General features: G+C 36.2%; 1 protein-coding gene across 2 annotated transcripts in view; it reads left to right on the top strand.

Annotated features, from left to right (window-relative positions):
* myom2b (myomesin 2b) overlaps positions 1–12396 on the top strand; it is a 53801-nt gene extending 41405 nt beyond the window's left edge. For both annotated transcript variants that reach the window (XM_051126046.1, XM_051126047.1), the window contains exons 33-36: positions 833–869; positions 1021–1043; positions 1139–1194; positions 10165–12396. In XM_051126046.1, the coding sequence (XP_050982003.1) occupies positions 833–869; positions 1021–1043; positions 1139–1194; positions 10165–10596 (548 nt within the window). In that variant the 3' untranslated portion in view covers positions 10597–12396. The remainder of the gene's footprint in view (positions 1–832; positions 870–1020; positions 1044–1138; positions 1195–10164) is intronic.
* The last annotated feature ends 3633 nt before the right edge of the window (positions 12397–16029 follow it).

Below are 16029 nucleotides of genomic sequence, written 5' to 3'. Positions count from 1 at the left end.
TAATTTTAATGGTCAGAGAGAGGGTTGTAAATAGTCACAGGAAACTAAGTTATAACTGTTTTGGCATAAAACATCCTTGACTAAACATTATAATTGGACCTCAGGGGGGAAAAATATATACAAAATGTATGATGCCTTTAAAGGGGAGTATTGTGGAAAAGAACCCAGTTACATTTGAACTTAATTGAGTATCAAGTGAAAAACTTCAACAACAGCTCAAATGCTTTTCACATTACTACCAGAATCAGCATTAATGAGAAAAACACATCAGTGCTGGAGGTGACGGCAAGACTGTCATGTTTTCAAAGTGTTTTTGTCTAGTTTTAAAGGATTTTTCCGCTCTAAAACTTTGCACCGCAAGAGCGATGACAAAGATGGTCAACTCAAACACGTGTTCTGGCGTTGATCCTGTGTGGATGTATTTATAATTGGAAATAAAGGCCAGTGTTGCAGCTGCACACACAGGGAATGTATTTAGGGAAATCCAGGGATGAAAAATGCTGTCATAGTATCAAAGGTGCAGATACTGGCAGTGGTTTCAGTTAGTCAACAGACTGTTTGATGACAAACATAATCAAGGGCTGGTATCTGACAGGTCATGCGATTTGCCGAATGGTGACAGTAATGAGTAGGGGAAGAAGAGCTATTTCCAGCGAAGCAGGAAAACAATGCTATTAAAATAATGAGAGCTGATTTTCTTTTTATGCCTTGCCTCCGGGACAAGATGCGGCGAATAGAGAGACAGTGCTGTTTTCCTTTTTTAAAAAATTGTATTCATGTTTTATATGCTCTTAACTTTTTTTTCTTTTTTTTTCTGTTTTTCCCCCTGTAGTCTATGAGAACGCCTATGCAGAATTCCAGAGACTCAAGTAAGATAACCAGTGCATCAGACCACCACGTGGCTTTCCACGTCCTTAAATGTTTAGAGATGCAAAGCATGTGAGCTGTACATCAGCGTTTGGGTAAAATATTAAGGTCTGCTAATGAACTCAACAATGCTATTCTTCTTTTGCCCTTCAGAGCGGAAGCATATGCTGAAAAGAGTGAGTATACTCAATCACACCCCACACTCTCGGGGGTCCTGCTTTGATATGTAATTATATTCCTAAAATTAACTTTGTGATGTTTTCATTGTCAGATCGTGGCAAAGTGGTTGGTGGTCTTCCTGATGTTGTGACTATCATGGAAAAGAAGGTTTGTTAAAGCTTGTTATGTGTGAGCCCTAACATAGTGAAAAATACATCACAATGCATAAAGAAATTGGATTCTGATCTGACTTCCCTTTGAAGAAAATCATGTCAAAAAGACCACAAAATGTGCCTATATATTTAATTGACCTTAACTCAATTTAGCTTGCATCGCCAGTCAGAAGTCTGCAGCTACTCATTCTTTGTTATTACCATTTTTCACATTTTATACTAACAAAATAATTTAAACTATAAAACAACGCAAATGAGCATAGAAATTATTGTGACCAAATCTTCTTCAAAGTCATTACTCTTTGTCTAGATTCCAGCTCTGCTTATTCTGGACATTTTCTCAAGTAATTTCACAAGATGCATTCTGGGATGCATTTTAAACAAATACTTAAAGGAGAGGTCCACTTCCAGAACAGCAATTTACAAATAATTTACTCAGCCCCTTGTTATCCAAGATGTTCATGTCTTTCTTTCTTCAGTCATAAAGAAAGTATGTTTTTTGAGGCGTTTGAGATCAAAAAGTATTTCAATAGTAATTTTTAATGAAACTAACCAGTCATTTTGTTAGATAAGACCCTTCTTCCTCGGCTGGGATCGTTTACAACCGTATTTGGGATCGTTTGAAGCTGCATTTAAACTGCCTTTAGGAAGTTCAAAATCAGGGCACCATATCAGTCCATTATATGGAGAAAAATGCTGAAATTTTTTCCTCAAATAACATCATTTCTTTACGACTGAAGAAAGAAAGACATGACAAGGGGGTGAGTACATTATATGTGAATCTTTGTTTTAGAAGTAGACTTCTCCTTTAAGGAGTTCACATGTATGCTGGACATTTGTTGGCTGCTTTTCCTCCACTGTCTGCTCCAACTCATCCAGTAAAAATGGGTTTGTGAAGTTGGCACAAATTATATTTGTCTACAAACCTAATTTCAGTAATTTAAGCAAAAGCCTTTAGATCAAAAGGTTTTTAAGATCATAAGAAACTAATTCAGCTAAGTGTGTCCGAACTTTTGACTGGTATGGTACATGTTAGCATGAGATTAGCACGGTACAATAGTGTAGTGACCTCGTCTATCGGAAGTTGCATCCGATGTTATGATCACACCAGTAAGGCCGGTAAAATGTCATTTTTGCATGATATGCACAGGAATAGCTAGAAATGGAATTTTACATAAAGCAAACTGAAATAACAAAAGTTAATCCACCTATAAGCCTAGTGGCATACACTTTCGTTTGGGAACCAATTCTCACTATCAACTAGTTGCTTTTTAGCATGTAAATTACTAGCATGTTGGCTGTTTATTAGTACTTATAACCAGTGTTGGGGAGTAACAAGTTTTGTGTAATAGAATTACGTAATTTAATTACAAAATAAATGTAATTCTAATTACAGTTACTGAGAAAAAATGTGTAATTAGTTATTAATTAGAGTTACCTTTTAAAATGTTAATGATTACAAAGGGGGTTACATATTTTTTTTTCACACCCACATACAGATTTAATTGACTTATTTCATAAATTGCAGTGACTGCTCTAAAATGAGACACCAGTGTTTCAAGACACAGTATAGGACACATGCTTATTCGATAACTGTTTTATTTCCTATTTGGGTTTATGCATATATTTTATTTTTTAAGAATAATGGTTTTTTCCAAGGCATTGTTAAATGCCAGTGTTTCTTGTCAACTATGCAAACATTTGATTTCAAGACCAGTATCGTAGCTATTAAACTATTTCTTATGATTTTAAATCTGTATTTAACCCCAGAATGATCTCAAAGTAAATTAGAGGAGTTAAGTCTGAATTTGTGGTGGCTGTGCTTTAAATTAAATTATTACACAGCTCTTTGAAATGCTTGATTCTGAGGTATGTTATTTCCTGATAACAACTGGTAAAAGCTAATAACACAGACTCATCGAGGCAACTTAAGTCGGCGAGTAATAAAAGTGGTATGACTGCATTGTATCCCTTAAATGACTGTCTATTTTGAACTTGCGGCTTGCTAGCAACTGATTTCTTCATGGAAGCTTTGCATTCATATATTTCAACTCAGATCAGTTCTTTTCTAATTATTTACTTTTGTGTCAAGCAGCTGTGTAATAAGTGGGATAAAGTACATCCAGCCAGTTGTTATCGTAAAATAAAGTTGTATATTATCCTGTAATCTTAATTCAAAGGATGAGGGATTTTAAAAGCCTGACAGTAATCAGTGTTGAGTGCTACTGTAAGGTTAACTCTGCCTGGTTTAAATGTTTAAAAATGTTTAACAGTTGAAAATATTAGACATGTAATAAGTGAGATTAATAAATTAATTAAAAAGTTACACTACTTATTACAATTTAAATTCAGTAACTTGTAATCTGTAACCCATTACATTTCCAAAGTAACCTTCTCAACACTGCTTATAAAATATATCAATGCCTTACTCTGCATGACCATATTTTGGATTCCTTGATCTTACCCCATACCTAAACTTAACAACTACATTACTAACTGATAATAAGCAGCACATTAGGATTTTATTGAGGCAAAATAGTTAGTAATAGTTAGTTAGTAAAAAATAATTGGTCCCCAAACTAAAGTGTGACCAAACTATGCACTTCACGTTTTTGCTTTGAAGCCGCCAGAACACTGGCCTCCAAAGACATCCATTGAAAGTGCTTTGCCGTAGCCATGAATTTTATTTGCTATTACAGACTGAGCAGTAAGTCAATATTATTTTCTGTGGTAATTAACAATATGCCTCATATGTTGTCAGTAGACCTAAAGTTGTATTGCGCCCAGAGTATTCCTTTCAGTCGCCCATGGAGAGCTGTAGCCAACACATTAGTGATCTGTATTGCCGCAGGCAGTCGTGCCGGTGAGTGCCGTTCCACGGCTCTTCGCTTCAGCCCTGGGAGTGTGCGCTGGAGGGCGTCATACTCCTCCGCTCCCTAAGATCCATGTCCATTGTCTTCGGCCTCATAATCCATTGCTTGCAAGCAGCATGAAGCCAGCTTGGGGAATATGGTGTATTCTGCCTGTGAAAGGATATTGGTGGGATTAGGATTCGCCTGAATAGTTGATGCTGGAAAGGCCTGGCATCCTTTTCTCTTTCAGATCAAATAAACATAGCAGGTCAGTGCCTCTCAGATCCATTAAAGGAAAGATGAGGTGAACTCATGTGGGAGAGGAGACCTTTCACACGATGACCTGCAGAGGTCACGTACACAGTGGTTTTCCAGTGAGAGCTCCCTGCCGCAGGGCTTCGTACAGTATAGTTTTCATTGAGCTGCTCTTCTTCCTAAAAAAGCCCAAATTAATCACTTTGTTGAAATCCATTACTGTGAAGTATGTCATGTAAACTGGAAAAAATACAACTGTGGCAGAATAGAAGGAACATAAATCTAAAACCAGAGTTAGAATTATGCTGTCATGCAGAGGCGAGAAACATTGTTCAGAAACCTGTTTCTCACTTTAAAATTCTTATGGTAAAGAAATGCAGCAAGAAGTTATAGACCAACAAATTAATAGAAAAGAGTGATTTTCTGTTCTGCAGTACATTTTAAATTTACGTACCTTTATTTATATGGAAACTTAGGAAAGGGTTGAAATAAAAGGGTTTCTAAAAGAATGAAATGGTCACTTTATTAATGATAACTTCTCTATACAGTTGAGGTCAGTTTACATACACCTTGCTGAATCTGCAAAATATTATTTTACCAAAATAAGAGGGATCATACAAAATGCATTATTTTTTATTTAGTACTGATTTAGTACTTTTGAGGTGCATCTTTTTACACTGAGGACAACTGAGGGACTCATATGCAACTATTACAGAAGGTTCAAACGCTCACTGATGCTCCAGAAGAAAAAGTAATGCATTAAGAGCAAGGGGGGGTTTAATGTTCTCTGAAGAGAATGTTTACATTTTTTCTTATTTTGCCTAAATATCATATTTTTTCATTTAGTACTGCCCTTCGGAACCTGCAGAAGATACTTACATGTTTCCCAGAAGACAAAATAAGTTTAATTTTCCCTGATCTTCAAATTCAAGTTTACACCCCTGGCTCTTAATGCATTGTGTTTCCTTCTGGATTATCAGTGAGCATTTGAACCTCCTGTAGTAGTTGTGTATGAGTCCCTCAGTTGTCCTCAGTGTGAAAAGGTGGATCTCAAAATCATACAGTCATTGTTGGAAAGGGTTCAAATACACAAAAATGCTGAAAAAAACAAAACAAAGAATCTGTGGGACCTGAAGGATTTTTCTGAAGAACAAACTGTTTAGAACAAACAAGGGACTCATGAACAACTATCACAAAACAAAAACACATTGTTGAGGGAATGACATATTTTTTTTCGTGCCCACGAGTTTAATGCTTAAACAACCCTGTGTGATCATAGTAACCCAAGATTATCAGAGATGGATTCATTAATATTTTGAAGTAAGAAATTATTATATTAATTATTATAGAAATTAGTACATTATTAAATTATTATATTAACCACAGGCAATGCTGTTTGCAGGATGTAGACAAGATTCCAATAAGGTTTATCATGAATAAATGTTACATAAAGTACATCAAATAAATAGGCCTACAAGAACACATTTTTATCATTGCACAGTCTTATAAGTCCACTAACTGATTGTATTTTTTCCATAATATCTGAAAATATTTCAGTATTAGCCTGTTATTATTGCTTATATTTTTATTTTTTCGTTTATGTTTGTTTTTTCTCTTCATTTCGATCTCTTTACTACATTCTGAATGTAAATGATAGCTTAGGCTGCTGTAAATGCGCAACATAAAGCTTTGATTATGCATATGACTGGAATTTTTACTGGAATGCAGTTTAAAGGTTGAATTTAACATATATTTCATTTTATTTCGGCTAATTAATAGACTATAATTATAAATAGGCCTGCTAGAGTTTCATTGAATGAATCATTCACATAGTTTCATTTGTAAATGAAAACATGCTCAGATATCGTCACACACTAGCATATTATGGTTCAAGATGGCGCCGCACATGGCAGCCACGGTGCTTCGCTCTCCAGTTGTTTCAGTGTTTTTTTAGTGCGCTCGTTAAACTTAGACAACGCTGATTTTTGAACGGCGCTGCCTAGCATACATCTGGCAAATCTCCACTCTCTACCCAACAAAACGGACGAACTTCTTCTGCTCTCCCGGACAAATAAGGATTTTTTAAACTCTGCTGCTCTGTGTTTCATGGAAACCTAGCCGAGCTATCAGCAGTTCAGAGCGGATCGCAATGCAGAATCAATGGGGAAATCGCGTGGTGGCGGGACATGCTTTTACATCAATGAGAGGTGGTCTACTGATGTAACAGTGTTAAAGAAGATGTGCTGTTCCAATTTGGAAGCATTTTTCATTAACTGTAAGCCGTTCTATTTGCGGTGAGAGATTCACTCGTTTATCGAGTGTTTACATTTCTCTGCAAGCTCCTGTGAGCCTGTCATTACAGAAACTCGTTGATCAGATCACAGAGACAGAACAACAACACCCGGACTCTGTTTTAATCGTTCTTGGGGATTTTAATAAAGCAAATCTCTCCTGTGAACTTCCGAAATACAGTCAGCATGTTACATGCCCCACCAGAGACAGTAATATATTGGATCACTGTTACACCAAAATAAAGAATGCATATCACTCTGTCCCACGGGCAGCTTTGGGACTGTCTGATCACTGTCTGGTTCATCTTATAACAACCTACAGGCAGAAACTGAGATCTGCTAAACCTGTAGTAAAGACTGTAAGGAGATGGACCAACGAAACAGAGCGGGTTTTACAGGGCTGTTTGGAGTGTTTTTGAAGCTGCTACCACCAATCTGGACGAGCTCACAGAGACTGTAACTTTATATATAAGTTTCTGTGAAGATATATGTATTCCTAGCAGGACGTGTTTAACATAGAACAACGATAAACCATGGTTCACTACAAAACTCAGTGTGGAAAGGTCTAAAAGCCATCACAAACTACAAGACACCATCCCCCAACACTGTGGTAAATCAACAACTTGCTGAAGACCTGAATGAGTTTTATTGTAGGTTTGAAACCCCCCACACCCGTTTTGACCGTCTCTTTTCACAACCTATAACACCTCCAGCGACCCCCCCCCCATCAACAACACCATCATCCCAACACTCCTGTTCCTAGCTCTATCTGTCAATGGATCACCAGCTTTCTGACAAACAAGCAACAGCTAGTGAGAATGGGTAAATTCACTTCCAACAGCCACACCACCAGCACAGGTGCTCCTCAGGGTTGCGTCCTCTCTCCACTGCTCTTCTCCCTGTACACCAATGACTGCACATCTAACGACCCCTCTGTCAAGCTACTGAAGTTTGTGGACAGCACTACAGTCATCAGCCTCATCAAGGACGGAGACAAGTCTGCTTACAGGCAGGAGATTAAAGAGCTGGCTGTCTGGTGCAGTCACAACAACCTGGAGCTCAACACGCTCAAAACAGTAGAGATGACAGTGGACTTCAGGAGGAACCCCCCTGCTCTCCCCCCACTTACCATCATGGACAGCACTGTAACGTCAGTGGAAACATTCAGGTTCCTGGGCACTACAATCTCTCAGAACCTGAAATGGGACAATCACAATGACCCAACTGTCAAAAAGTCCCAGCAGAGGCTGTACTTCATTCGCCAGCTGAGGAAGTCCAATCTGCCGAAGGAGCTGCTGAAACAGTTCTACTCGGCCATCATTGAATCCGTCCTCTGCACCTCAATAACTGTCTGGTTCAGCTCAGCTACCAAAACTGAACTTAGAAGACTACAGAGGATAGTCCGGACTGCTGAGCGAATCTTTGGTACAACCCTCCCTACCCTCCAAGATCTGTACTCATCCAGAGTGAGCAAAACGGCTAGCAAAATCATTTTGGACCCCTCACACCCAGCCCACTTCCTCTTCGAACTGTTGCCATCTGGTCAGCGCTACAGAGCACGGAGTACCAAAACAGCCAGACATAGGAAAAGCTTCTTCCCTCAGGCCATCTACCTCATGAACAGTTAAATGTTCCTCCCACTGTGCAATAAAATGTGCAATGCCGCTATCCATACCTATATTTATTATAGATACACTGTCGCTTTAACATATCTTCCATACATTCAGTTCCCTTGTATAATTTGTATATAGAACATTTGTACTTACATTATATTGTCTATTGTGTATTGTCTTTCACATATTCATTCTAATCGCTCATTTATTTGTCTATTGTTTGTCTTTTCATATATTTATTCTAATCACTTGTTTATTTTTGTTATCTGTGTCTTGTCACTTGTGATCCTGTCTGTGCATTGGAAGCTTCTGTCACCAAGACAAATTCCTTGTGTGTGTAAGCACACTTGGCAATAAAGCTCTTTCTGATTCTGATTCTGATAATAATATTAATAATAATATATTATATAATAACTGGTTAGGGATATATTTTTATATTTATTGTGTATCACTTTACCTAATTAACGTTCTGTATATGGTAGTAATTACTACCATATATTTTGCAAATACTGTAATCACCTGACAATTATGCCAATAAAGTTTTGACTGAATGATTGTATTTATGCACGTGTGAGGATAAATGAGCGTGTTTTCATTTACGAAAGAAACTACGTGAATGATTAATTCCTCAATAAAACACTATAATTATAGTATATTAATTAGCTGAAATAAAATGATATAGCCTATATGTAAAATATTAATAAATCCATCTCTGATACTCCCGGGTTACTATGGTCACACAGGTTTGTATACGCATTAAACTTGTGGCCACAAGAAATGGATGTCGTTCCCTCAACATAGCATCTCAAGGCTCGACAAAAGGATCTCGTGGCCACAACAAATATATCGTTCCCACAAGTTAATATGACATTCCCACAAATTAATATCTCGTGGCCACGACATATTATCATTTTCTCACAAGTTAATGTGACGCGCCCACGACAAAATTAAGTGAACCGATCATGTCCCCTCCCGGTCACCATAGATCCATCTTATTTTGGCAAAATAATTAACATTTTGCAGATTCTGCAAGGTGTATGTAAACTTTCAACCTCAATTGTATTGACTTAATTGAATATAGTGAATATATATATATATATATATATATATATATATATATATATACACTACCGTTCAAAAGTTTGGGGTCAGTAAGACTTGTAATAGTCTTTAAAGAAGTCTCTTATGCTCATCAAAGCTGCATTTATTTGATTAAAAAAAAACAAAAAAAAAACAGTAATATTGCAAAATGTTTTTACAATATAAAATAATGTTTTGTTTATTTTAACATACTTTAAAATAGAATTTATTCCTGTGATGAAAATCTGAATTTTTATCAGCTGTTACTCCAGTCTTAAGTGTCACATGATCCTTCAGAAATCATTCTAATATGCGGATTTATTATAAGAATGATCAGTGTTGGATAATATCAACAGTTGTGCTGCCAAATATTTTTTGGAACCTGTGATTTTTTTTTTTTTCAGGATTCTTTCATGAATAACAAGTTTAAAAAGTACAGTGTTTATTCAAAATATAAATATTTTCTAACAATGTAAATTATTTATTATTAACTTTTAATAAACTTTTAATTATTAACTTAATACATCCTTGGTGAATAAAAGTATTAATTTCTTAAAAAAAAAAAAAAGAAAAGAAAAAGAAACAATAAAAATGTACTGACCCCAAACTTTTGAACGGTAGTGTATATATATACATACATCATCATATATACATTATACATTTTTTGTAACAATAATTGTTAAAGAAAGATACATAGGATTTTTAGTTGCCATTGCACCATCAGCATATCACATTATCATTCATGTGCATCTGCTTAATGTAGTCATGCTGTTTCTCTTATTTATGCCTTTAGCATGATAATGGCAACATACTTCCTCTAGGAATGTTTTAGATTAAATATGCATCTATGCATTTGTTTTTTTATTTTCTTCAGACTCTGAGTCTGACCTGCACAGTCTGCGGTGACCCCAAACCTCTGGTCAGCTGGTCTAAGAATGATCAAGAAGTAGAACCTAGCGATCAGTACGTCGTTGCTATAGACTCGGGCAAGTTCGCCAGCCTCACCATCAAAGGCGTGTCCCTGGAGGATTCCGGCAAGTACACCATGACGGTCCAAAATAAGTTCGGCGGTGAGTCGGTGGACATCGTCGTCAGCGTGTACAAACATGGCGACAGGATTCCAGAAATCAAACCCACACCAACACCCAAGAGGATCATGCCTCCCACGGTTCCCATTGTAATTCCCACTGCCAAGTCTGCCACCCCTGCCCCCGCTGTGGCCAAGTCTCCGGCTCCTCCACAAAATGCCAAAACCGCTGCACCACCCCGTGGCATGAAGTCCCCCGCTCCCACCAGGAAGAAGTAACAGCACATCTCTTGCCTCTCGTTCACCCCACCAGCACCAAAACAACTAGATTTACATTTCCTGTAGGAAATATCAGTGTTTGCAAGGCAGCAAAGGAGGTTTGGTCTAGGTTTTGACTTGGTGTAAACATTATGCCATTTTCCCGCCATCATGACATCTTGTTTTCCTCCAGCTGGATACAAGAATCAAAAAATGTAAAATTCTTTCTGACATTAGCTGCATCCAAAATCACATACTGCCAGTGCATACTACATTTGTTTGAAATTTACTTCACAGCAGTGAAGTAAATTTAAAAAAGTATTTAAAAAAGCATTTAAAAAAGTATGTTCTATAAGTATGAATATAGTAGTATGCATCAAATTCGCACTTGTCGTTTCATTGCTTCATTGTTTTATTGCCTCACTGCCATTCTTGACCTTGGCCTCATGGGATATCAAATGTGTTCATCAAAAGTGAACTCTAGATTCTCGGTGGATAAAGTAGGTAATCTGACTACTTCTTTGCTTGCTGTTTTTCCAAATACTATGAATTTGGGCATACTACTCTTTTGGTGTATTATTTTTCACATACTATAGAGTATTAGTGTTCCGCTAGTATAAAAAAAAAAAAAAAAATAGGCATATTCAGATGCAGTGTTTCTGTGACTCAACTTTTGCACAACTCATTTTGTGAGGTTAGGGAGGGGCTATTTATCTGACCAATAGAAAATGGAAGGAGTGTTCAGGAAACCTGTTTGAAAACTATTTCATTTGTTGACGCTAATGATGTAGCATTTACACACTTTAACTTTAAACAGCAAGAAAGACAAGACCAGTTGCAATTTAGTATGCAAATAAGAATCTGCAAGTAAGTCAGAAAATAATCTACAAAACGTCTGTATGAACAAATTGCAGAAATGCTTAGGTTTAAGAACAAAGCCTTAGGGATTCACCAGTGTTAAATTTCTGCCTGATACGAATGCTATCTGATACCAAGCTGAAAATGTTGATGTTACGGCTAATAACCAATAAATAATTGATAGTAAAATTGTATTTTGTGCAATAAATAACTAAACACACTGAAATCAACAGTTTAACAAGTGAATTTAGGCATCATCATAATAAGACTAAATTATTAGTGTGCAATTAGTTAATTAGGTGAGCATTAGAAGATGGCAAAGGTAATCTAAACGTAAAAATTAGTCAGAAAAAAGTGAATATGCACAAATAATGCCCAATACTGATCAAGACCAATAGATATATTGTGCATCGCTTAAATCCTAACCAGAATATTTGAGGAATATCATAATATATTATGCTGCCTTGCAAACACTGTAACTGAACTATAGTGCATAAATCAGTGAATAAAGAAAGTAGAATTGAAAAGTAGGTAGTATTTTTCACCCAAAATGCATCAAATGAGCAAGCATCTAGTGTGAAAAGAAAGAGAGTAGGAAGTATGTGTGAGGGAGGGTGGGGCAAGTTATATTTAGTGCCACGAGAAAATGTGTGAAACAGTTTGTCATCTGGGTTGCCTAAGCTGAGTGGGCCTCTAATGAATTTGGCTCCCTCTCCCCTGAGGTGCTTAGGGGAAAAGCTTTGATGTTAGTTTATTAAATCTCTGTTTAAAAGCTGCTCTTTCAGTTAGCCACTGGAATCCAGAGGCTTTTTTTGCTTTTTTCGGTGGATGGATGGCCTGAGAGTGCAGGACCTCCACTTAGCCCCCAGCAGCAACCACGAGACCATCAGCGCTCCTCTCAACCTCGTCTCACGTCCTCGCCTTTTTCTCCTGGTTTTGTGTTAATAAAAGAGTTGGAAATCACTACCCGTGTCGTCCCTGCCTTTACGTCGTACACAAACACACACACGCTGATAGTAAAATATGAATGTGATTACAGAAGCTACTGGCCAATCTGAAACGCATCAGCACTTTTCTTCGGCTCTTGGGCCAGTTGTACTTCACAAATCATTTCATGTATATGGAACACCTAACTTGAGGTGCTTTGCTGCCAAGAATGCACCACTATTCTCTAATTCACAAAGCATGACTTGGCAGTTTGGATTGCCTGGCAAATCTCCAATCTGAATCACTTTTACCTGTTTTGAAATAAATGCATTCGGTTTACAGTGGCCACAAAGTGGAACTTTAACTACTCTTAAAACCAGTCTTTGTTGCATTAGATAGCACACTTTTAAACCAAGTGGACATTGATTTAAAGAAATAGCAAACAGATGCTGCTAGATGGGTTCTCTTCACTTTTCATCATCAGTTTTGAACCTGTATGCCACTGAACAATGGGGCTATAGGCACACCTTAAGGAAAAATGTGCTTTTCACTGTGCCCAAAGTGTATGATTGCAGGAAAAAAAAATCTATACGTTTGTGCTGAACATTTATGGAGCAACAGCTTTGTGTGAAAATAAAGCATACAAGTTTAAAAATCTTATAAATGTATGAGGTGGCAGGGGGTGGCATCCCACACATGGAGTAAAAGGCACAGAGTATTGATACAAATACTTTAGCTAAAGTAATTTTTTTCAAAACCATCACTTTAGCAAGGTTTGTACTATTTTCTGCTTATTTTGATAAATAAAAGTTTTTTTTTTTTTTTTTTCAATAAATGTACTGCCATTAAAATATATAATAATATAAAACATATATTTTAAAATACAGAAACAAAGTCATTTTAAAATGTAAAGATTCTAAAAACTATGAAGGAGATCCCATTGTAATTTAAGCAATAACAACTAATTATATTTTATTATATGATATGATTAATAGCATTTTTTAAATATGATGGTTTCATTCTAAACATGATGATTATCTCTAAGATGGACATCCAACATAATATATGATACTTACAGTCTGAATCTAACGATGTCATGTCAACAAATGGAAATCCTTAAGATCTTTGTCTCAAGATATATTAAAGAATTTTAGCGATTCTCATTTGCTACTTAAATCTACAATTAAAAAAAAAAAAAAAAACCCATCAAATATTAGATCAAGTAACCACAGAATCGATTTTGTGCTGGTGCCCGCAAACGCGTTAAGGATCAGACAAATTTGCACATATATCTTGAAAAGAGGATGCCATCTAGTAGTTTAGAGGAAAATAATATCAAAGGGGCCTTTATCCCTGTTGTACCCTACTGTAATTCATCATAGTAACTAAGAACGTGATCCGTCAATGTTTCACAGCTACAAAGTAGTACTTTTTGTCTTATATTTGAAAATTGCGTCTATTGTTTTATCTGAAGCCCATTTAAATCTTTCTGTCAAATAAATGTTGCTTCTTCTGATATTGTTTTATACACTGAAAACATTTTTTGTGTTTGTGTAGGATTTACTGTGTAACAGTTTTAAGTCAGAAATTGCAAGTACATTTCACAAATAATCAAAAAGAAATGGATATTTAAAGCAATGAAGTTAGAAGCAGAAAGACTGAAACAGTAAGCTAAAAAAAAACCTAAAATACAGTGTATATATGTTCTATACAGAGGTCGCGTTAACCGAAAATTCTCCGTCATTGGCCAAATTTTTTTATCAGTGACGGAAAAATCTGAAGGCCGTCCGTCATTTTGACAGCTTACACTGAGGGTGATCTATTGTAAATTGTAGCTGCAATCCCACCCCTGTCCAGTTGGTGGCAAGTGTGCTCCAGTGTGGCAGCAGAGCAGGGGATCCAGAACAAAAACGAAACTGTCACAAATGTTTTCCTATACGTCTGATTACGCACAGCCGATTACACAGAAGCTACAACATCTATCACGGCACATTAAAGAGCGCCAAAACGGTATTTATTGCTTGGATTTCATAATGAAATGGACAAAATGTGAAATGTGAGACTTTGTTTCATATCAAAAGTAACACAAATCCTAGCCTATTGCTATTTATTGGAAGGAAGACGCACTATGTACTGTTCATTCATCAGCTGAAAACAGGATAGACCAAAAGATCAATTGTGATTTAAGAATTAATATTGGTTTATTAAAATGAGAATCTATTAAAATCGACAAATTTATTTATTTATTTATTTACCTAGCGTATTTTGTTGTTTTTAAACACTACAGTGTTGTCCTGTAGGTTCATGATTAAAAATGAAAAATGTGAACAAAAATAAAAGCAATTGAATGTATTATTCCAATTAAAATATAATGACGGGTAATACTAGATTATGACAGATTTTTTAGGACCCCTGTCCGTCAAAATGATGGACAATGTTAAAGTCTAGCTCAACCTCTTGCAAACTCTTTTTTTAGGCTGCTGTATCTGTGCTCCCAATGATGCTTTTCATAATTTGACTCCTCCTATAATATTTAAATGATGAGTTCATATTTTTAATGCTAACAAGCAGTGGCACTGTTTCAATTTTTTTCTGATTAAATAACTTTAGTAATCAGTTCACTTCAATGGGAATTTGATTGGAATAATTAAAATGTAGAAAATTGAACTTGTTTTGATTTCGAACGTGACTTTAATTAAAATATGAAAATTTAATCAGTGGAATTATTTGCTTTGAACTCACAGATTTCTATGGCAACTCACAATCTCAGCAAATCCATTCCAAGACATGAGACACATCAGTTCATAATTTTATGCAACAGAAAGCATTGACAATATCACACACAGCCTGGAAATGCCATTCCTGCATGATAGATGATCCGCAGTGAATTCTAATGGAGCCATTGTTGCACTGTTGTTCTGTTGCTGACCAGTGCTTGCACGGCAGGTTGACCACCGAACACAAATCTGTAAGACTGAACACCACATGGTGGCACTGGTGTCCCATTACGAAATCTCTGCATCCTGCTGTCACCCAGTGGAAGAAAAAAGACACAATACCAGATTATTGGGCTCGGTTTTACACTTTGATTTCCAGTGAGAAAGCAAACCACAAAAGTATGTAATGTGGACAAAACAAAGGTCTTCGAACACAGTAATTCAGTAGGTTTGATGAATCAATATGGGGAACATGATCAAACACAAAGCCATATGTGCTAGGACTGGGAAATATAGCTAAAAAAAACAAATAAACAGTATTTATTTTAAATCAAAGGAACTTCACTTTCAGTCTCTAATACTCAGTATCTAAAGTAAGATCTAAAAACCATTTTTATTAGTAGTATTATAATTATTATTATTATTAATTGTAGCATTTACATGCACCTATATGGCAATGCATAGTAATAAAAAAAAGTGTATTTTACTGCATATCTTTTCAACATTACATGCATGTAAAATGACATACTATGACTTCTGTGAATGTTGTGTGATAAAATTTGAACAGATTGATTGGAAGGACTGGTTTGAACTGATTCAAGGTAATAAATCAAATTTACCAACCATTTTTAACACAATATTTGCTTCTAGTTTCAAGGCAGTCTACATACTAGAGTTTACACTGAGTAAGCAAATACTTGCAAATCCATAGACTGCAATGGGGAGGATGTGT

This window comes from Labeo rohita, chromosome 13, assembly GCF_022985175.1.
Source record: "Labeo rohita strain BAU-BD-2019 chromosome 13, IGBB_LRoh.1.0, whole genome shotgun sequence".
In the NCBI taxonomy this organism is placed as follows: Eukaryota; Metazoa; Chordata; class Actinopteri; order Cypriniformes; family Cyprinidae; genus Labeo; species Labeo rohita.
This window is presented reverse-complemented; position numbering and strand designations above follow the sequence as displayed.